General features: G+C 53.8%; 2 protein-coding genes across 6 annotated transcripts in view; both read right to left on the reverse strand.

The window, feature by feature from the left end:
• LOC128801717 (zinc finger protein 850-like) overlaps nucleotides 1-22173 on the reverse strand; it is a 102916-nt gene that overhangs the window by 76036 nt on the left and 4707 nt on the right. The window contains exon 2 of the mRNA XM_053967765.1: nucleotides 19625-20549. Coding sequence (XP_053823740.1) covers nucleotides 19625-20522 — 898 coding nt within the window. The 5' untranslated portion in view covers nucleotides 20523-20549. The remainder of the gene's footprint in view (nucleotides 1-19624; nucleotides 20550-22173) is intronic.
• Nucleotides 9590-16491, reverse strand: LOC128801744 (serine/threonine-protein kinase PAK 3-like). 5 transcript variants are annotated; one of them, XM_053967834.1, is made up of 8 exons: nucleotides 16309-16491; nucleotides 15795-15832; nucleotides 14747-14810; nucleotides 11946-12063; nucleotides 11467-11566; nucleotides 10852-11048; nucleotides 10297-10434; nucleotides 9590-9845 (listed from the first exon to the last, which is right to left on the reverse strand). In XM_053967834.1, exons 1-8 carry the CDS (start codon nucleotides 16362-16364, stop codon nucleotides 9756-9758), a joined length of 801 nt encoding a protein of 266 aa, XP_053823809.1. In that variant the 5' UTR covers nucleotides 16365-16491; the 3' UTR covers nucleotides 9590-9755. The 5 variants fall into 5 exon arrangements, with proteins under 5 accessions (XP_053823809.1, XP_053823808.1, XP_053823811.1 ...); XM_053967833.1 differs by lacking the exons at nucleotides 15795-15832; nucleotides 16309-16491 and adding an exon at nucleotides 15037-15609; XM_053967836.1 differs by lacking the exons at nucleotides 15795-15832; nucleotides 16309-16491 and adding an exon at nucleotides 13867-13915 and having other exon boundaries at nucleotides 11946-12927; nucleotides 14747-14816.

A 22173-nucleotide genomic window follows, 5' to 3' on the forward strand; every position in this document is an offset into this window, starting at 1 on the left:
CCTTACTAATTTACATATTCATAGAATTTCACAATGGGTTCATGTATTCATTCTGCTGATTTCACGTTACACTCACAGCTAGTTACACTTGTACCTAGTTTTTTGTCAGAAAGTACAGAAAGAACTCCTGGGTCACTCTGCGCTGTCTGTTTCAAGCTCCCAGGAGTCTTTCTTATCTCTTATCTCTTTAGCTTGGAAATTTGCATGCTTTCTCCTCTGCTGGAGCAGTTTTGCTAGTGCTGCAGTTACCAGACTAAACAGCATGTTTTACTTATGTTAGCAAGCTCAGAGCAGCACATTTCATCTAAATCCAAATGGATTTCGACCCTGTTAAATTTTCACCCTGTCTCATTCCCCCCTTTCCATAAGATGAGAAGTAAATTCTTTTACTTAATGCAAATCCTTATGTTAATAAGTGTCCCTTAATGCTTTACTATGTACATTTGACCTACTAGGCACATTTGCAATAGCACAAGGAGTTCCCAGGCGTGCACAATCTTTACTAGGATATACAAGCCCAGTTTTCTGATCAGTGACAGGATGAATCTCAAAGTGGCAGATACTTTGTTCAGCGTCAAGACACACATCTTCAGCATTAATAGTATTGCTTTCACAAATGCATCCTTTTTGTTCCCCAGTAGCACAAGATTCTAAGTTTACTGTTTGCCACTTTTCATTACCCTTTTGTGCCCACACCCTATGTTCTGGGGGATAGAGCACCATTTTGCATGATTTAATCCTAGGGCGATGATGGGGTGGGTAACATAAACAGTGGCATTACTTACAGTAAGTACAAAGGCTGTGGCCACATTAGAAGCAGGATCATAAGTCACAGATGCTTCTGAGATTTCTTTATATAATCTGAAAATTTACCCTAGTCCATCAGGATTCAGAATCAATGGCATTATCCCAGACAATCCTTCGAATTTCAGCTGGAAAATTACTTTCGTCCCCTCGCGTATGATCAAAGCTGCTGTTGCCTGCATCCAAAACTGTGCTTGTATAAAACTGAAAGCTAAAGACACATTATCTTGAACCATACCAAGTGCTCCTACTATGAACTTGTGATCTTGGACCCTGGCCTTTTAGGGATAACTGTAGGGCTTGTTCTAAGTTTGCCAGTCCACCTGCTGCAGTGGCCAGCTCTCTCATAGATCCAGGGTACTGATTAGAACCTGGGACCAAGGCCATTCAGTATTTTTTTTGGATAGAGGCATTCTAGGACTTCAGTTACAATTATACACAAAGCAGTTCCATAAATAAAATTACAAACTACCCCCCACAATACACTCGTTTTGCCCAAATAAGTTTGTCTCAGTTCATTGTCTCTTGGTGTCAATTTCCAAGGGGCTTCTGGGGCCTGCTTCATTCGAGCGTGGTGGATCCAGGCATTCTGCTACTTAATCTTGATAGTGGTGTGAGTGGTGAGAAGCATCTAGAATGGTCCTTCCCACTGTGGTTCCAAAGTCTTTTCTGTAAGAGACTTAACGTATACTTAATTCCCAGGCTGTATGTTATGTAGCTCCCTGCTTGGAGTTCCAGCCCCATGTCTTTTCATTTTCTTTGACCTGTCTTCTTAAAGCCACCATCTAGGTCTCTTGCACTATTCTGGAAATAAAATGTGATCCTCTGTCTGGGAATATAGTGACTGGAACTCTGAAAGCAGTATTATTTACTCTGGTCACCTTGACAGTTCTGGTGGGGAATGCTTCTGGCCACCTTGAAAGTGTATTTGTCAATACCCATAAATACTCACACGCCCCTTTCCACGGGGGTTTTGAAAAGCTGATTTGCCACAGCTGTCTGGGTCCTTGGCCCCTCCCAGTCTGACCAAGTTTTGTCTGGGGGTATTCTTGGGGTTAGTCTGCAGGCAAGGATCACACTGTCAGTTCAGCTGAGTGATAGTGGCATATAAATTCCTGACAATGATCCTTTCGATCAGATATGTGTTCTAAAAAGCCTGTGGAAGCTACCACTTAAAAGTCAACACTTCGTTTTGATGCACACTGTAATACTGTCATGTCACAGTGCGCTGTCGTGGCGTGCTGGGCAGCGACAGCAGGGGCGCGACCTTCCCCCCGAGAGCTCGGCTATTCCCAGTTATCGCTTGGTCCGGCGCAGGAACAGATAACGACGACACGGGACTTGGGGTAAAACTGGATGGATTTATTAGGTCCACGACCTGGGACCCCAAGACAAAAGTTAGGGGGTCTGCAGAGGTTTTTATAGGGGGCGTGGTATAGGGCAACCAACCAATGAGGGCATGGCAGGGGAGGAATCCTGGGACTAACATTCTATAAACTTAGCAGGGAGAGCAGGGGAGGGGGATAATACCAAGGAAGTGACTCTAAACCCCTTTTCCAATCCCCTTTTCCCTGCTGAAAATCCCGGTTCTAGAGCTGCCCCACGCTGCTCTGTTTCTTTAAACCCCTTCCTTTGTCTCCCTGAGGAGGCCGAGGCCACGTGCTCGATCCCTTTGTCTTCCCAAGATGGAGGGCAGCCACATGGCAGGGCCTCTTCTTCCCACAACCCCTTTCTGTCCTTTGTTTGCCACCTTTAACCCAACCCCCACCTGCCTCCCTGTGGGTGTGGGCGCCGCCCCCTTGGGAGGTCAGGTTACTCCCTCACCCATTGTTCCCCCTCGTGTGGGCGTTCCCTCCAGTCCTTTGCAGATCCTCCCTGCTGAGTCATCGACCTCACCCTTTCCCTCCGGGGAGAGCTCTGCCATCCCCGCCCCGGTGGCTGAGGGAGGCAGCCCCCGTCCTGTTCCCTACACTCTGTCCCCATCTTCCCATGGGCCCCGGAGAGCCGGGCAGGAGGGAAAGGGTGGGGGGGGAATCGGAGCCCCCGACTCTGCATTCCCATGGTTCCTGGAGACCCGGGAGGGAGGGAAGAGGAGGGAGGGGGGAGCAAGAGCCCCTGACTCTGCAGTCCCATGGTTCCCGGAGACCTGGGAGGGAGGGAAGCAGGGGGAGGGGGAAGCCGAGGTGGGTTTCTCAGCATTTTCCAGATTCCATGGAACGGGTCGAGGTGGCAGCTGAGAGGCATGTGGAGGGGTCGGAAGCCCAGGACAAGTCTGTCCTGGAAGCGGCATCCGTGAACACTGAGACACAGCTTGAGATCCCTAAAAGGCCCAGAAGCCACATGGTTGCCTTGGATGCTGTGCCTCCAGAGAACGCTGGTCCGAAGCAGCCTCCATTGAGACGCCAATGCTTCCACTGCGATCAGAGAGGACATTTTGTTATCCAGTGTCCATTTTTGGGCAGGGCACCCCCAGGGACAGTGGGAGGGGGGGAGAGGAGGGGAGGGAGACCCCATTCCCCCAAAAAACTGAAAAAACAACGCCCATCTGCCTTGCGTGAAGATAAAAATAAGGCAGACCACAGCACCTTAAGGGGGGCTGTGATTTATCAAGTAATTGTGCAGGTGGTAGTTCAAAACATCAGGGTGCCTGTGAGTGTGGCAGGTGACCCCACCAGTCAGGGGGTTGCATCAAACCTCAGGCGATGCAAAAAGAAAAAGGACCCTACAATCTCTTTAAAAAATGCTTTTCCCCAGAGCCCCAGAAAAACCTTCCAGCCACCCCCGTCTGAGTGTGTCCCCAGTCTGCGTGTTTGTAATAAAGTTGTCCCAGTTCCTCTATCCCCAAACACCCAGGGAAGAACCACCCCAGCATCATCGCAGCAGGCCCTCTCCATCTGCAAAGGGCAGCCATTGCAGCAGCTGAGACACCAAGAGCAGAAGCTGAGTGAAGAAGCAGTCAGACGAGCAGCAAAGAAGATCAAGTAGCCGTTCTTCTTTTTTATATTTTGAAAAAGAGGGAATTGTTGCATGCTGGGATTGGGTTTTAGGGGTTCTTATTTGTGTTAGCTAGTCGAGTCCTGTGTACCCCCGTGCTTCCCACGTGTCATGTCCCCCCTGCCCCTGCGGTGTGTAGCCCCAGGCTGCCTGCCGTTGGATTTTCCCCCCCTGCCACTCCTGTAACCACTCCCCCACGATCCAACTCAGCTTGAGGCTCGGTGTTTGCCCCTGTGGTGTCCCGGTTGGTCGCTGTCCTACGTCATCACCCACAGGAATTGGGGGGGGACGTCTGCCCTCCCTACCACATCCCCGATATCATCCCGCTCCCTCCCGGGTCCCGGGGCCATTTCCCCCACATGGAGTGGGAAGCGCAGGTGGCTACCCCCCTCACCGCAGCTCTCCGTGACAATAAAGCTTCTGCCTTCCTCGTGGGTGATTTGGACGTTCCTTCCCTCTTTGCCTCGGACCCTCGCGCGGGTGACGGAACCCGGCAGACACTGACCGGTGTGCCGGCAGCAGCAGCACGTGGGAGAGAAGCGGCGGACCCGGAAGTCCGGGCGGGGGTAGCGCCGAAGGGCGTCAGGGCTGCCCTGGACTTGGGAGAAAGAGTGCGAGGCCGCAGGACCCCAAGACAAAAGTTAGGGGGTCTGCAGAGGTTTTTATAGGGGGAGTGGTATAGGGCAACCAACCAATGAGGGCATGGCAGGGGAGGAATCTAGGGCAGGACTAACATTCTATAAACCTATCAGGGAGAGCAGGGGAGGGAGATAATACAAAGCAACAAATGGGGTATCGAATACTACAAGATAGACATGGAACACTCTGGAAAAAGGGGTGGGGATAGGGAGGATTGACAGCTTGGGAGGGAAGAAGTTAGGGAAGGCCTTGGGGAGATTGGTAACTCGGGAGGGGAGGAGATTAGGGAGGAGAATAGTGGGCAAACACAAACTTAAAGCAAAAACCACACCACAGCACTGGTAGCCTTGGTCATTCTGGGAAAGGAGCCAGACTTTATAAAAGCTTTTAAGTAGTTAGGCCGCAGTGTGTTTTCTGGTGCTCCTCCCTTACTAGTGACCACACGTATGGGAAGGGATTACCAGCTCCCTTTCAATGGTAGCCCACCCCTCTTGGTTATATGTCCCTTTTGATTAGGCATTATTATTATTATCTTCTGGCTTACCTTTAAGGGAAATCTGTACATAATTACCTCACCTTTTGCTGCTTTCTTTGCCTTTCCATCCACCAGCTCATTTCTTTTTCCTAATTCTGAGCTCACTCTCTGGTGTGCTTTAATATGCACACTTCCAGCAGCCGGATTATCTCTTGTGCATGTTTGATGTTCTTTCCTTGTGAGGTCAGCAGTCCCCCCTCTCTCTCTAGACAGCTCCATGTGCGTGCACAACTCCAAATGCATGTCTGGAGTCTGTATAAATGTTTATTCCCTTTCCTTTTGCCATTTCCAAGGCACGGGGCAGTGCAATGATCTCGGCCTTCTGCACAGAGGTGCCTGTTGGTAAGGGTACAGATTCTATTACCTCTCTGCAGGTAGTGACTGCATATCCAGCAGGTCGCTTTCCACTGGCAACGTAGCTACTCCTGTCAGTGAACCAGGTCTCTGCATTGCCCAAAGGAGTGTCCTTTAAGTCTGGGTGGCTGGAGTAAGTAACTTCAGTAGTCTCCAGGCAGTTGTGGTGTACTGCTTCTCCTTGATTTCCACTGAGAAAAGAAGCTGGACTGACAATGTTAGTTACCACTCTCTCTATATCATCTTGTTCTACCATGATGGCCTGGTACTTCAGGAACCTCTGTGGTGACAGCCGGTGGCTGCCCTTTACTTCCAGTACTGCGGGCACTGTGTGGGACACTAGTGGAGTCAATTTCTGTCCCAGGGTAAACTTGCGTGCTTCTTGTATATTCAGCACGACTGCTGCTGCAGCTCTGAGGCAACCTGGCCATCCTTTGGCATTGCACCTAGTTGCTTGGAAAAGTAATCAACTGCCCTCCGGTATGAATTCAAGTCCTGAGCCACATGGGAGAATAGAAAGAATCTGGAAGTCCCAAAGCTGGAGCTGACATGAGGGCACTCTTTAGCTGGTGCAAGGCCCACATGGCTTCCTTTGTCCACTGGAGATCTCTATCTGACAAACAGTCTGTAATTATAAACCCACAGCTGGCACCAGCCTGCCATGCCCATGCCTTTTTCTTTAATACCCTGTATCCTTGGAGTTCTAGGAAATTTGAAAGGCTTCTTCCTTCTTCCTGTGGAGTTTCCCAAGATTCTGGATCTTTGCAAGTTGTTCTCCAAACAGAGTGGGGGATTTTGAAGCCTTGAGGCACATGGACCATGTGAGCTAGGCTTTGTGCCCACTTTTAGGGCTTTTCTATTCAAATGCAAAAGTTTTCTGGCTGGCTTTGTGGATAGGGAGGCAAAAGAAAGCATCTTTCAGATCTAAAACAGTAAACCAGGTTAGTTCAGGTGTTAAACGAGTTAGTAAAGTATATGGATTTGGTGCCACAGGATATAAATCCTTTGTTATCTTATTGACAGCCCTCAGTCATGTACTATCAATGACTGGGCTGATTTCTTCCCTATCTTCTTTTTCAGGGGGTGCTGCTTAATTCTCACTGGTTGTGTCCCTTCAAGCTTAAGCTTGATTACTGTGGGGAGCGTTCTTCACCCTCCCTGGTACATCAGAGGCCCATAGCCCTGAAAATACTTGTTCTAATATCTCTTCACTAATTCCCTCCTTATTTTCAATGGCTGTTAATGTTAAACTTAACACCTCTATGTACCTTTGATCATTTACCTCCAGAGTAACCTCCTCATTCTAGAATGTTTAGCAAGTTGGGTATATACAAAAACTTGTAAATACCCCATTGTTACTTTAAAGGTTTGCAAAAGTATGCCTTCTCAGACTGGCCAGTTGTTCCCCACACTGCAACATAATCATTCTCCACAGGTACTAAAGCTTTATTTAAAACTGAATATATGGCCCCTATATCAACCAAAATTCCACCCTTTTCCTTCTTTCTGGAGCCACTGCCTCTCGCAGAGGGGGCTGTTACCTCCTAGTTCTGGATGAGATTGGACTGCCAGGAGGGGGATGGGTTTGAGTGGGTATACCTTCGGAGCCTGAGTCCTTTTCCCTTTTGGGGAGGTCCTCCTCATCCTCCCTTACCTTAGGAGGAACCTTTAACAAATCATGTATTTCGTTTTTGTGTTTCAGCATGATAAGCTTTGTCTGATTTCATACACCGCTGCCTTATACGGCACGCTGAACAGCAACGCCTGACTTGCCTTCTCTTTGCTCTGTTTTCTTTTTCAAGAGCTAACACCAGTGGGAACTCTGACCCACAGTTACTCTGCCATTCTGGGGGATTCTTTAAGGTGAAAAACATATCAGCATACAAAACTTCGCATTATTTGCTTTCCCGTCTTAAAATGGCATTAACTGCAATATAAATCCTTTTATTTTCTGAGCCGTCCCTACTGGTGGCTTTCTCCCAGTGAGCCCCCCACCAAAGGGGCTAGTTTGGGAACCTCTTTGCTCTGGTTAGTTCTCATTCCTTATACTATTTTGTTTCTACTCAAGCCTCACAGTCTTTTCTCAGTTTTTCTCACACACACACCCCCAGGTGGCAGGTATCAGATGTGATCCTCCACACATAAGCTTTAAGGTCTCAGGTTCTGAATCGGCTTCATCAGGAACCTTCAATTTACACTTGGGGCATAGAACAGCAATACCAGCCCCTCTCACAAACTCTGTATTGCAGTCGTACTCACGCAAGGTGCCAGCCGCTCAATGCACCAAAAACTTCCGGGAATTGCCTGCAGGCTATTCCATTTATCACTTTGGCATTTCTCCTTTATTTAAACTCTCTTTCACAAAATCTCAGTCTTTTCCAGTTCTCTTCCCGTGCAATCTAATTAAAGCATTGTTTCTATTGACACTCACTTTGCTGCCCTGCAAAAGGCTGTGCCTGTTACAGCAAAAACTCTGATATGCCCACAAACACAGACCCCCCTCCTTATCTCAAATTCACCAGAGTCAGGGTTTAAGTTGCTGTGGGGGAAGAATTCCTGGAATTCCTCTAATTTGTTTTACCACAGTTAAACATAAATCACCATACTGTAGCTCTTCTGCATAAAATGCTACACTTGTTGCAAACAAAATCCTAAAATCTCCAGAAACACAACCCTACAATCCCGAGAATCAAATTACCACAATGCGGGGGAAGAACCACACCAACTCACTGGGAAAGGTGGTATCTCCACAAGTGCCCACTTTTCTCAACACAACACAGCATACAACACTTCAGCACCTCTCCACATCAGCTTCCTCTGGTCCCCACACACTCTGGGCACAATCAGAATAACAGCACACAGTAAAATTCCAGGAATCAAGTCCGAACCACTGGGGCAGAGGAACCCCCCAGGTTCGTCTAGCCATGGTTAAAATGTGCACAGTCTACACAAATCACCACCTTTAAACACAGTAAACGTCCTCACCCACGTTTCCCCACTTGTTCCACTTCTCCGCGGGGCGCTCCCTGCCCCCACAGCTTATCCCAGCCGGCGCCTCGGGCCTCACTCGGCCGCTTCAGACATGGGTAGAACTTCCCCCCACACCGCGGGTACACTCGCTCGCTCACTCGTTCACTCTCTTTATACACCAGGCACTCACACGATTAAGAACACATTAACCACACAATGTCTGGACATCACTAGCACACAAATTTCGGGTCCATCCGACTCACCCCCAGAGTCGCTAGCAGTCGCTCCTCTATTCCACTTGCTTCCCCCTGTTCCCGGCCGGCCCCTTCGCAGGAGTCCGGAAACGCGGTACTAGCGGGTCCCTCTCACTTCGGGGGTCCGAGCTGCCAGCCCCCGTCTCACTCACTCACCACTCATCCACTTGTCTCCCGGTTTTTCTTACCAATCTGACGCTCCTCTGCGTTGCTCGTCTCACGCTGATCCTAGGGTCTGAAGGTAGCCAGCGACTCCCGAGGGTCCCTCGAAGCAGGTGGATGAGCTGTCCAGCTGTCCGGGGGTCCTCTTCGGGCGTGGCTATCCCGGACGAGCCCCCAACTGAAATGAACAGGGCTAATGCCTTTATTAATGTTCAGCTCTTTATTAAAAAGATCAGCTGGGCAGGGGACTCAATGCAGAGCTCGCCCCTGCGGTCGTAACTTTCCCAAGTGGCCAAAAGGAAGGAAGCGTGCAGAGTCTGTCGCTGAAGTCCAGAGCAGCAGCTGTCCCTTCTTCTTTCCTTGTGGCACACCAGTGGCCAGAGGGTGAGGAGGCGTGGCGTGCAGAGTCTGTTGCTGAAGTCCAGAACAACAGCTGTCCCCGCTCCTTCCCTGGTGGCAGCACCAGGGCTTGCTCTCTTTCTGTCTCCGTGCATCTCACAGCCTAACCTAGTATATTCTTTTTTAGGTGATGGTGATGGGTAAAAGTCAATCGGTACTTACCTAGAGTTAGTAGCTTTTTTGGTGTTGCCATGGGAACTAAGAAGGCCCTGCCTGCGTCTCTGGGGAACACCTGGAAACTCTTCATTACAACTTACGTTAGCAAGCTTAAAGCTGCTCATTTCACCTAAATCCAAATGGATTTCTACCCTGTTAAATTTTCACTCTGTCTCACTGACTCTGCAGGTGCCGAGGCTGCTCTGGGCTCTGCCAGGGCTCTGCTGGGGCTCAGCTCTGGGCGAGCCTGGGCCCGCTCTCCTCTCACATTGCTCTGGGCATCTGAGTCACAGAGGGAGAAGGAAGGGACACCTCAAGGGAGTTGAGGTTTAAGAGAGTTTTTATTCAAAAAGCTGCCCTACCAAACAGGCTGTCATAAGAACCATAACAGGCTGTCCTAACTACCATAACCAACTAGCACTGCTAACTCCCATGACTAACTAGTTGTCCTAACTAACTACTGTAGCTAAGAGCTGTCCTCCAGTGCTTCATCTCCTCCGCTGCTCCCTCAGTTGCTTGGCTGTGGTGATCAGAGGGGTCAGGCTGGAGAGAGGCTTGGCTGATGATAAAAATGGTTGCTGCCCAAAGGATAAAAAAGAAAGAAATGAACCGTCACTTTCCAGAGTCCACTTCCTCACAGGCTCTGTGGCAACAGGACAAAGGGAAATGGTCTGAAACTCAGGAGAGGGAAGCAGGCTCAGATGAGATCGAAGGCAGAATTTTTTTACCAGGAGAGTGGGGAAGCACTGACAGAAGGTGCCCAGAGATGTGGCAGGTGCCTCCTCCCTGGAAACATCCAAGCTCAGGTCAGGCAGGGCTCTGAGCCACCTGACCTGCTGGAAGATGGCCCTGCTCGTTGTGGGGCACCAGGTGCAGATGCCCTGGAAAGGACCCTGCCAAGCCAAAGCAGGCGAGGATTCTGCTTGCTTTGCGTGTGGAAAGCAGCGAGACTGGAGACTCTCGGAGGGGGCCCCACAAGAAAACCCCTCCCTGGCGCTGCTGCTTCCCCTGCAGCCGCTTGGCATTCACCTGCAGCAGCTCCTGGGCAGAGCAGCGCCGCTCCTCGTCTGGCTCCAGGCTGCACTCAAGGAAGTCCCGCAGCAGAGCCGACAGGCGCCGGGGCTCCTGCAGCTGCGGGGTCCTGTTCTGCCGGATCAGAGTGCGAGCCTGCAGGAAAAGCAAACTCAGCGCTCTGCCAGCTTCCTTCACACCCACAAGTGCTCACATCGAGGCCGGGTTCCCAGCCCCAGCTCCAGGGGCACTATCCTCCCAGACAGAGATGCTGCTCACAGCTCATTTTTCTATGCCAACCAAAAAACCCACACCCTGGTGCTGCCACAGCCATTGTAAAGAGCTGATGCACTCGCTTCACATTTTCAGGTCATCCTCACAGCCAGAAGAGCTGCAAGAGCGTAAATCCCAAAGCAAATTGTTGCTGGAGACTGCAGAATATTCGTCTGTGCTGAGGCTCGAGTCCTCTGGGAATTCCCTTCCCCATGGGCAGAATCCTCCAGCTGCTGCTCCCAGTGCAGGGTCACCCTGTGCTCACAGGCCTCTGCAACCACTGGAGAATTTGCCTCTTACCATGGCCCTCGTTTCCTTGAAGTAAGGAGGATCTCCTTCCACCATCTCGATGGTCACAATGCCAAAGGACCAGATGTCCACCTTGGGGCCATAAGGAGAACTGGTGACAACTTCTGGGGCCATCCAGTGAACCGTGCCCACCATGGACCTTCGCTGGTCCTGCTCAGGGCTGAGCTGAGCGCAGAGGCCAAAATCAGCTGAGGACAGAAACAAACACTGTCAAAGGCAGCTGGAATGAGGAAACCAAGCACAAAGACTCCCCACTCTCAGTCTGAGAATGCAGTACTGAAGTCAGCTGGAAAAGTCCTCAGGGCTGTAGCCAAGGAAAGATGGAACTGGACCCTTAAAGAAACCCTCAGCTTTCGTGCAGTTGCTTTTACTGATTCCCTTGAAGCTTTAGATTCCAACTCCTGCCCTTCTGGAAGGGCCATTCCCAGAGCAAAGGCACTCCTGACAGCCTGCTCCTCTCCTGAGCTCTCTGCAGGGGCAGCTGCTCTCAGCTGGCAGCAGGGGCTGGGCAGTGCCCCCAGCAGCCCTTGTAGGGCTCTGGCCGTCACTGGGAAGCAGCCCCACAGCCGCAGCCCGGGAGCGCCGTGCCTGGCCAGGAACACCCACCCAGCTTGACAGAGCCGTCCATTCCCAGAAGGATGTTGGAGCTCTTCAGATCTCTGTGGATCACCCGCTTCGCATGGAGGAAATCCAGGCCCTGCAGACACTGAGAGAGAACAAGAAACCAATGGCGGGAATATATCACACAAGAAAGGACAGTTTCAAATTCTGCCAGCAGCAACTTTGCTGTGACAGGCCAGGAGTGCAGTGCAGACAAGCTCCAGGCAAACGGTTCAAGGCAAAGCTGAGAACAGCACATCAAATCCAAAACAGACAGAGAGAACCACAACAGCAGGAAAGAGAACAAGAATGGAGTAGAAGTGCAGCGCTGCTGGCAGGCCGTTCACTGCAGGGGCTCTTTCTTCTCCAGCTCATAAAAACAACAGAGAAACAAAGCCCTGAGCATGGAGCCACTCCTGTTCTCACGCCCTGTTGGGAAGGACCATCGTGTCCAAGGCACGGCAGTCACAAGCAGGATCCCTCACCTCCCGACTGACAGCTGCCATCTCTCCTTCAGCCATGCCTGTCTGTCTGACAACGTCCTGCAAAGTTCCTCCATCCATGTATTCCATCACCAGCCAGAGATCTCCGTCAACAAGGAAGCTGGAAGAGGAAAACAATGGCATGGAGACCAATCTGCAGTGCTCAATTCCCCCATGGAAAAGCCTGGAGTGGAGCATTGTTTCCAGGTCACTTGTCAGTGAGGACAGGATCAGATGGAGAGACATTCCTGCCAGGCTGCACAGCCCTTGGAATCTGCACAGTCTAAAGGAGGAGACACCTGTTAGAAAGGAGAGGCCTTAGATGGCAAGCAGGTGAGAAATGCAGTTTAGCAACAGCCCAGATCAATGTGGAACCACAACACTGGCCCCCCAGCTGGTTCAGTTTCTGAATTCATCAGTTCCACCGTTCCCTCCAGAACAAGGCAACACAACTCCCAGGCTTATCCAGGGGAGGAGGCCGTGCAGTACTTGGGACAAAAGGGGTCAGAAAACCTTTCAGAAAGTCCCTTCAGAAACAGGCAAGGCCAGTGACAAATGGGCAAATGAGGCATTTCTGGAAACAAGAACCTGGTCTTCCTGGCATCTGCAGCAATGGAAGAGGGCTGGGAAGAAGAAGCCAAGGGAAATAATTTCTGCTGTAGTTTATCAGCACTTGTTGTAAGACACAGAAAACAGGGTCAACTTGAAGGAAAACCAAACCAAAGCAACGAAAGCACATGGAGGGAGCGAACGGCTAGGCTGTTGTTTTGGGAGGATATGGCAGGGTCAGGCTTTTTCAAAACAGGCTACAGACTCCGGATGCTAGGAAAGGTTAAGGCAGGGCCCGTGCACGGGATAAGGCCTGAAGCACTCAGCTGTCCAAAGAGTTGACAATGTTGGGGTTCTTCTTGTCCTTCAGGAGCAGGAGCTCATTCACAGCTCGTTCCCCGTTCTGCCCTCTGAGACTCATGTTCTTTATGGCCACCTGAAGGGACATTGCAGACCTTTAACTGGAGGAGTCTGTGGCAGGAGGCCGCAGCCAACACGGAGCGAGTCTTTTTGGAGCGACGGAGCCGGGTTGTGCCAAACTGCCTTGGGATGGGACACCAGAGCTCAGCAAGTGCCATTCCCACAGCCCATTGCTCTGCTCGCTGGGGCTGCTGACAGGACACATGGCCTGAGACATTTGGCCTTGCAAGCTCTGCACAAATGGCCCCTCAGCTGTCAGCCTCCAAGCTCTAACAACATTCTCTGCACCTACAGTCTTCTCAAATGGCCTCAACACTCTCATTATTATTCAAACACATTTTGCAAGCAGGAGGTAATTCTGGCTGTGTGAAAACAGAGCAGAACAGCCGGGAACCCTTCAGCAATTCTATGGGATTTGGTCATGATTTCAGATGCAACTGCTCTGGTTGGGATTGCACAACAAAGCAAACACGCACATCCATTGCTCAGGTGGTCCCTGTCACAGGCTGTCACTGACCCCAGAGCCAAACACAACTGCAGGGTTTAGGAGAGAGCTTTGCTCTGGACATCCATCTTCTCATTTCTCTCCCTCTCTCTCTGTGAACAGCTGAAGTGGAACTAAAACCCCAAATTGAGCCCAAGCAGGATCTCTCTCTAAATAGGGAAGATAAATTGGGCCTCAGTCTCCAGCACTGATGCATTCACACTTTTAGATATGAAGACCAAGCCAGCGTGTCCTGCTCTGACAGACACCGCTGCCCTCCTTGCATTCCTTTGGGCACTTCAGAAGGACCAAGTCTGTCCCAGCTGTGCTCTGCAGGCTGACACTGCTCTGCCTTCAGAGGAGCAGCCTGTGCAGGAAAGCTCTGCTGGCCCCCAAAGCTGCAGCCACAGCTCCCAGCAGAGGGGAAAGCCCTGGAGAGCTGCCAGACGTGCTGGGCGCGTTGACACCGACCTCTCCTCCTGTGGCCCTGTCGAGTCCTTTAGAAACGGTTCTGAAAGCCCTGGAGACAAAACAGCAGAGAAGAAAGAGGCAGCGCTTTAGGCCCTGGCAGTGAAAGCCAGCCCAGACAGGAGATCTCTGCTGCCTGCAGCGTTCACAAACACCTGGGTGCATTGACCCTTCCAACAACAGCGCAGCAGCCACCAGCCCTCTGCCATGCAAGGTGTGCAAGAGAAAACTGAGACCCAACAGGAAGGAATTGGGCTGGAGCAAATCCCAAATGTCCACGCTGAACTGCTTTAGTTCAAAGCCCAGGGTGAGCACTGGGTGTCTAAAGAACTGGGAAAGAATGCATTTCATCCTTTTCCATTTCCTGCCTAAGACCTGCAGGATCCACAAGGGCCCTGCCAGCAGGCAGGTGATGCATTTTCCCCCAGAGTGCATCAGCTCTGTGTCTGTTACTGAATGTATGGGCTCTACTGCCTGTGCTAGAACAGAGCACTTATTAGTTCATCTCTGGTTTCTGTGTCTAAACCATTAGGTTGATAATCCTGACCAGAGGATATTTTTTGAAGCAAAATATTTGAAAGAAATCTCCTTGAGAACTGGTTTCTGACAGTCACCAGATGCTGAGTGGCTCTTTTAGGCAACCCAATACCAGGGACAGAAGATCTTCCAGGTCCTGCTCCTTGCTGCAGGCAGGACACTGCCAGCCTCAGGGGCCTTTGATGGTGCCTTCTGAGCACAATTATAAATTCTGATCAGGAATGAGAGACAGCAGGATGGTACCCCAGTGTCTGGAGGTGCTTGGAGCACTCCTGACTTCTCACTAGATCCTGCACCAGCACAACACCTGGGCCTGCTTGCGCAGAAGTAACTGCCGTGCACTTACCCTTGGCCAATCTGCTCCACTTCCAGGAATTTCTCGGCAGGCTCCGCCAGGCTCACACTGTTCCCTGAAAGAAACCACGTGAAAGACGCTCCCTCCCAGAGTGAGACCCCGCCTTGCAGTAGAGCCAGAATGCAGCCCCCCTCCCTGGGGCCGGCAGCCCCTTGGTCTCAGCTGGGGAAGGACAATCAATGGCCCTGGGACATTCAGCTGCAGAGCAACACTGGGTGCAGCTGATGCCGAGACACACACACAGCAGCCTGCTCTGGCACACAGGAACAGAGCAGACGTACTCAGCTGCATCAGGCACCACTCCCCTCTCCCCTCTGGCTGCAGGGCTGTGCTGCTGGCAGAATGTTCAGCCCAGGATCCCACAGCCGAGGGAGGTTCAGTGTCCTCTTCCCAAGCACAGGCAGGTTCTCCATCCTCTTCCCAAAATGCTGCAGGTTCACCATCATCTTTCCAAGCCAGGGGACATTCACTGTCCACTTCCCATGCCGGGAGATGTTCATCCTCATCTTCCCAAGCCACAGGATGTGCTCTGTCTTCATCCCACACTGGGAGATGTCCGTCGTCCTCGTGCCACACCATGGGAGCTTGGCCATCCTCGGCCCACACCAGGGGACATCCACCGTCCTCGTCCCACGCCGGGAGATGTCCACTGTCCTTGTCCCCCACCGCGGGAGCCTCGCCGTTGTATTCCCACACCGCGGGATGTTCGCCCTCGTCTCCCAGAACAGCGGGAAGTTCACCCTCATCTCCTGGCACTGAGGGAAGTTCACTTATTGTTGGGAATTGCCACTTATTGTTGGGAATTCGATATTCCACCATGGCTAAAGCCAGCAAGCAATGCTCTGCCTGCAAAATCAGACCTGCAGCTCTTCAAAAGCTCTTCAGCAGAAAAGGAGAAAACTGCCAGGGATCCCTTTGCTGCTGAAAGGACACTGACAGGAACTTTCCTTCTGCCTCCCAGGCTGGCACTCAGCTGCCACGTGCCGAGGTCACAATTTGCTGCACAATTCCAAACGCCAAAGGTTCCTTCCCCACTCACCGAAGGAGGAGCTGCTCGGGATCCACACATGAGGTGCCCTGCAAGGGAAGAGGGAACATGAACCAGATGCTGTCAGGAAAAAAACTGCCTGTGGTGGGAAATGCCACGGAGCAAGGCAACCCCGAGAGAGCATTTTGCTTTCACAGCGTCCCTGCAGGAGCCACAGTCCCTTCACACAGCAAGAGAACAGCACAAAATACTGGGCTGGGTCAGTTCTTGGCTGCACCAGCAAACGGAGGGAGTTCCAGGCTCTGCTGCCACAGACTCCCCACTTGAGGGAACAGAACCCCCCAGGGCTCATTGCAAATGCTGTGCACGCCCCGCTGGCTGCAGACACCCCCTTTTGCAGCTGCAGCTGCTGGCAGGAGCTCTCCCAAACCAATGGTGTCTTCATGGCAATTTGGTTTACAAAGCCAACTCAGGTGCAGAGGAAGAACAGAAAGCACACAGCAAGCCCAAAGCCACAGCACCGAGGGGAAACCTCGACTTACGTGCCAAGTGGGTTAAAAAATACCCTGAATACGTCACAGAGTACAGCGTGCAAACTGCAGCAACCACGTGCTGGATCATTTTGGCTGCGCTGCACACGTCTGCTGACTGTAGCCCTGCAAGCACAGAAGGAGACCCGTCAGGGGTGGGCTGGCTGCTGAGAATGCCTCGGGCAGGAGGATCCTCCGGCAACGAGCAGTGCCCACAGCCACTCTGGACACTGAGGCCTCCGTGTCCCACAGCAACGGGAACACCACGGGGACGTGGCAGTGTTCCTGTGACATCACAGCAGCAGCTCACACGGAAACCGCCTGGAAGGTTCTCCTGTGTCACAAAGGAGCACAAAGAACCCTCCCAGGGCACAGCCAATGGCCCAAAGGATCCAAGAGGAACTCTGAAAATGCAGCAACTGTGTGGCACCATTTGGGGTTCACCCTCTATGGGGAGACAGCAGCCAGGTACTGGAACAGCGACCCACACGTTAAGGAGCAAAACAGGACTGGGGTGGACTGGCTCTGCCGGTACAACTACGAGTATCTCACCGGACTGGCTCTGCCGGTACAACTACGAGTATCTCACCGGACTGGCTCTGCCGGTACAACTACGAGTATCTCACCGGACTGGCTCTGCCGGTACAACTACGAGTATCTCAGCCCGTTCCTCCTGGAGCACCGAGGTGAGCGGGGGGCAGAGCGCGTCCCCTCCGGCCCTGCCCTGGCAATGACCCTGGAGGCCCTCAAAACCTCCCTGGGAATCGCCCCAGAGCCCTCAGCCCTCCTTGTGCCCATCCCCGAGACCTTCTGTCCCTGCCACTGCCCCCCGTGGCTCTCCCAGTCCATCCCAGTCTCTGCCAGTGCCTCCCGGCTGTCCATCTCAGCCTAGCGTGGCGCTGCCGCCTCTCAGCCAATCAGAGCGCGTGTCTCTGATGACTCATCAGTTGCCAGGCAGACCCGCACCGCCGAGTGCCCCGCTCTGGACTCGGCCTCCCAGTGCCGCGCACTTCATTCCCAGTTCCTCCCAGTGCCGCCCCAGCCCTTCCCAGTCCATGCCCAGTCCATTCCCAGTTCACTCCTAGACCTACACCTTCTCTCCCAATGCCCCCCCATCCCCTCCCATCTCTCTGAGTGCCACCCCACTCCTTCCCAGTCCATTTCCACTCCATCCCAGTCCATTCCCAGTCCCTCCCCAGGCCACCCCACCCCTCCCCGCTCTCTCCCAGTTCCCCCCAGCTGATCCCAGTCTGTCCCCAAACTCTCCCAGTGCTCCCCAGCGTATCCATCTCGCTGGTGCCCTCGAGCTCCCAGCCGGGGCTGCTCCCTGATGGATTTCTACCCTGCCCACACCCAGCTGAGGTGGCTCCAGGGCCAGCAGGAGCTCTCTGTGGTGGCCACCGACATGGTCCCAACAAGGCCTGGACCTACCAGCTCCTGGTGCTGCTGGAAACCCCCCCCCTGGCACGGGCTCACCTACACCTGCCAGGTGGAGCACGTCAGCCTGGAGCACCCCCTGAGCCGCCACTGGGGTACGGGGGAGGAATTGGGGGCGCTGCCAGAGCCACTGGGATGTGCTGGGAGCTACTGGGAGGGAGTTGGAGAGAGCCTGGTTTCAGCTGGGAGAGGGGCTGGGGGCTCTGGAAGGGCTAAGAAGGGGTTTGGAGGATACTGGGGAGGGTGGGATGGGGTTCTGGGGGTCCTGGTGGGCACTGGGAGGGAGTTTGGGGGAACTGGGTGTAATTGGGAGGGATTGGAGTGAGCCTGGAGGGGCTGGAAGGAGATTGGGGATGGCTAAGGGAAGCTTGGGATGACGTTGGTTGTGCTGGGAAGAGACTGGGAGGGGTCTGGGTGAGTCCTGGTGGGGCTGGGAAGGGATTGGGAGAAGATCTGGGGGTCCTGGGGCTGTAGGGGACAACTGGAAAGGGGCTATGGGATCCTGATGGGAATGGGAGGGGCTTTGGTGACTGCTGGGGAGGTTGGGAAGGGATCGGGGGGAGGTTTCAGGGGGTCCTGGGTGGGCTGGGAGTGATCGGGAGGGAGCTTGGAGGGGCTTGGGGTGTCCGTGAGAGGTTTTGGGGGGTCCTGACTCCTGCAGACCCCCCAGAGATGCCACCAGACGCCGCCTGCAGCAAGATGCCCACAGGGATCGGGGACTCAGAGTTGGGCTTTGTCTTCCTGGCACTGGGGCTCAGCTTCTGCCTGCACAAGAAGGTCAGGGGGGTCCCGGGGGTCGTGGCCCCCCTCCCCCAGAGCGTGTGTGCTCTCCCCGGGGCCCCAGCCCGCTGTCACCCCCTTTTCTCTGCCCACACAGCTCCTGAGCCGCCGGCGCCCGCAGCCGCTCCCCGCGGCCTCGGGCCCGGACAGGACCCCCTGCTCTGTCCCCACGATGATTTTGGAGGGGTCGTGTGTCCCCCCAGCCCTGCTGTCACTCTGCCCCTGCCCGCCTGCTCCCAGTCTTCCCAGTAAAGCTTCCCAGTTAAGCCCAGTCCAGGTTATGGGGGGCGGTGGGGAGGGACTTGGGGGGACCCCACGGCGGGGCCGGGACTGGGCACGGAGGGTGGGGTCCAGGTGGGGAACACTGCCTGCTGCGGGTCTGCCCGGCAACTGGTGAGTCATCAGCCCCGCTCTCTCGGATTGGCTGGCTCTTGTCCATCGCATTCTCTCATTGGCTGAGGAGAGGCCCGGGACTGGAGACAAGCAACGGGAGAGATCCCGCCCCGAGCACCGGCACGGGGACAACAGACCCAGCCCGGGCACACGGAGGGGATTTATCACCAACCAAACCACAGCAGCACAAGGAGAAGGGAAAGAACTCCCTCCAACACCTTCCCCCCACCCAACGGGGATCACCCACAACAGGGGTTGTCCACGATGGAGAGACAGGGACAGCCGAGCTCAGACCAGAAGCCAATTTTATTGAGGGTACCAGCTGTTTATACAGGGTTTTACTTGTGTGGTGCTTATAGGGCTCGATGTTTGCTAACAATTTCCATTGGTTACACATTCTTCATGACATCCCGTCACCTGGGAACATTATCTTATCACAAAGTCTCACATCAGGATGCTTGGTCACTTCTTACCCAGGGAGACTTAAACTGTGTCTGTGTCTCCCACAGTTTCTGCTCAGTCAGGCCTCAGATATCGGGCCCCTTTACCGGCTCCATTGTTTTACTCTCTGTTTTATTCCCCATACGGGGGCACCAGGGCTCTGCCCAACGGGAGTCACTGGGGATCATCCAGCCCGGAGCCTCCCATGGGGGATGGAGCTGGAGGAGCGCACGAAGCTCTTCCCTCACTCTCAGCTCTTCCCTCACTTGGGGCACTCACAGGGCTTCCCTTAGTGATGCCTCTGTTGGTGTTTTGTCAAGCTTGAGCTGCTGAAGAAGCTCTTCCCACACTCCCCACACTCGTACGGCCTCTCCCCGGTGTGGATGCGCCGGTGCAGGGTGAGGTGGGAGTTTCGCTTGAAGCCCTTCCCGCAGTCGGGGCAGCGGAAGGGACTCTCATCTGTGTGAATCCGCTCATGTACGATGAGATCGGAGCTCCTCTGAAACCTCTTCCCACACTGGGGACACTCATAGGGCCGTTCCCCAGTGTGGATGTGCTGGTGCTTTCTCAGGGCAGAGCTCTGCACAAAGCTCTTCCCACACTCCCCACACTCGTAGGGCCTCTCCCCAGTGTGGATGCGCCGGTGTATTCTCAGGGCAGAGCTCCACCCAAAGCTCTTCCCACATTCCAAGCAGGTGTAGGGCCGTTCCCCGGTGTGGATCACCTGGTGATCAAACAGCCTGGACCTCTCTCTGAAACCCATCCCACACTCCCCACACTCATAGGGCCGTTCCCCAGTGTGGATCACCTGGTGCTGGTTCAGGTTGGAGCTGTCTCTGAAGCTCTTCCCACACTCCTCACACTCGTAGGGCCGTTCCCCAGTGTGGATCCTCAGGTGCTGGATCAGACTGGAGCTCCAGCTGAAGCCCTTCCCACACTCCCCACACTCGTAGGGCCGTTCCCCAGTGTGGATCCTCTGGTGCCGGATCAGGCTGGAGCTCCGGCTGAAGCCCTGCCCACATTCCAAGCACTTGTGCGGCTTCTCCCTGCCATGAGCCTTCTCCACCTGCTCCGAGCTCCGGCTGGATCTCCGGCCGCCTTCCTGGCTCAGGGGGGCTCTTTGCTCCCCGCAGCTCCCTGGGCTGGGTTTGCAGCCACTCCCCGGGCAGGATCTCTGGGGCTTTTCCGCCTCCTCCATCCAGCCACGCCCTGGCAATGACAAATCCTGGTTTGGGGAAAAAGCAAGAGGAGAGCACCTTGGACTGGAGGTTCGTCCCTGCCCAAGTTCATCTCAGGAAGTCAGTGGGAATCTTGAGTCTGTAAGAACCTCCAAAACACCAAGATTCAGCCCAGAAATCCTACAAACTCCATGACACAGATCAAAAACTCCCCAAACATCACAAGTCAGCAAAAACCTCCTCCAAAAGATAAAGATTCAGCTGCCATATAAAACCAAAACACCAACATTTAGCCCAAGAAAGCTCAGAAACATCAAGATTCACCCCGTGAAAATCATGGATCCCCCTCCACAGTCACCTGCTGCATGTGGGGGGAGCAGCGCTCCTGGAGCTGGGGGCAGGCTGCAGATACAGGGAGGGATGGAACCTTGTGCTGCTCCCTGTTTCTGCTCCTCCTCTTCCTGTGCCTCTGCTCTTCCTCACACTCCTCTTCTCCCTGCTACTCCTCATTTTCCTGCACAATCCCACCTTCTCCTGCCACGTGCAGCGTTTGACCATTTTGTTCCTCAACCCTACTTCTCCTTCCATTCTCCTCCTGCCCCCAGGCCCAGCACCCACTGCCGGCTCCCTCTTCTCCCCAAACCCACAGCATCCCAGCGCAGGGGCAGGGATGGAGCTGGGGCAGCGCTGGGAAGTGACAGGAGAAGCCATCGGTTTCAGAAAATGTTATCAATGCTCTGCTGATGTCAATTTTTCCGCACACCCTGGGGCTCATCCGGAATTCCTTCCACCGTCCGCAGCGGCGGGCAGGGAGTGCAGCTGAAGGTGCCTCACCCACTTTGGGTGATCGGCTCCCTTGGCTGGCGGCGGCACCGGGGATTGATTGGGGACCCGGCAGTGACCAGGAGACAGACGAGTGACACATCAGGGGGGTCTGTGAGGAGGCAGCAGGGAGAGAGCACTGAAAATCTCATCTGTGAGTGCACTGGGATCTTCGGGGAGTGAACATGGCAGGGCACCCAGGGAGGGCAGAAAAGGGAAAGCCAGGGAGGGGTCCTGGCCAAAGGGATGATGAGCCCAAAATGTCTCTGAAGGGTCCATCGGGAGAATGTTGAGGTCATTTGCACATTCCCCCACAGGTAATTAAGGACATGGACACCCAGGGGGCAAGAAGGGAAGTGGAGAAGGGATTTGGACAACAGGGGATGGATGGTGTTGGTGTGCTGGGAAGGGATCGGGTGAAGGGGAGTGTGCAGCAATATGGGGAAGGCAAGAAGCAGCAGGAGGGATCAATGTGGCAAGAAAAAGGATGATGGAAAAGAGGAGGAAGAGAAAAATACAGAGCACTGAGATGTTTTTCAGCACTGTTTTATGCTCAGAATTTGCCAGCTGATCCAGATCCTCTCCATCCCCGGTTTCCAGGACAGGAAAAGAAGGAGGTCAGGATGTCAGGGGGTTTCTCTACGGTGGGCAGCGGCAGCACCGGGCGCAGAGCTGCGGGACCGGGAGCACGGGCTGGGGGCCTGTGGGGAGCTGCGGGGCCGGGCCGGGGCTGTGGGGCAGCCGGGGCTCAGCGCCGGGCGCTGCCTGACCCCACCAGCCCTGGGCAGGGCCGGCACTGGCCCCCGGCCCCCAGGAGGCTGCGGGACGCCCCGGCCGCTGCCCGGCCCC

This window comes from Vidua chalybeata, chromosome 31, assembly GCF_026979565.1.
Source record: "Vidua chalybeata isolate OUT-0048 chromosome 31, bVidCha1 merged haplotype, whole genome shotgun sequence".
In the NCBI taxonomy this organism is placed as follows: domain Eukaryota; kingdom Metazoa; phylum Chordata; class Aves; order Passeriformes; family Viduidae; genus Vidua; species Vidua chalybeata.

Bases quoted from the DNA above. Each gene is read 5' to 3' on its own strand.
- LOC128801744 (XM_053967833.1), bottom strand. From the start codon at position 15,574: ATGGTGGAATATCGAATTCCCAACAATAAGTGGCAATTCCCAACAATA. The intron at 11,049-11,466 runs GTGGGTGTTCCT...TTCTGTCCTCAG, and splicing joins GGACGGCTCTGTCAAGCTGG to CTGATTTTGGCCTCTGCGCT. The intron at 10,435-10,851 runs GTAAGAGGCAAA...CTTTTCCTGCAG, and splicing joins TCAAGGAAACGAGGGCCATG to GCTCGCACTCTGATCCGGCA.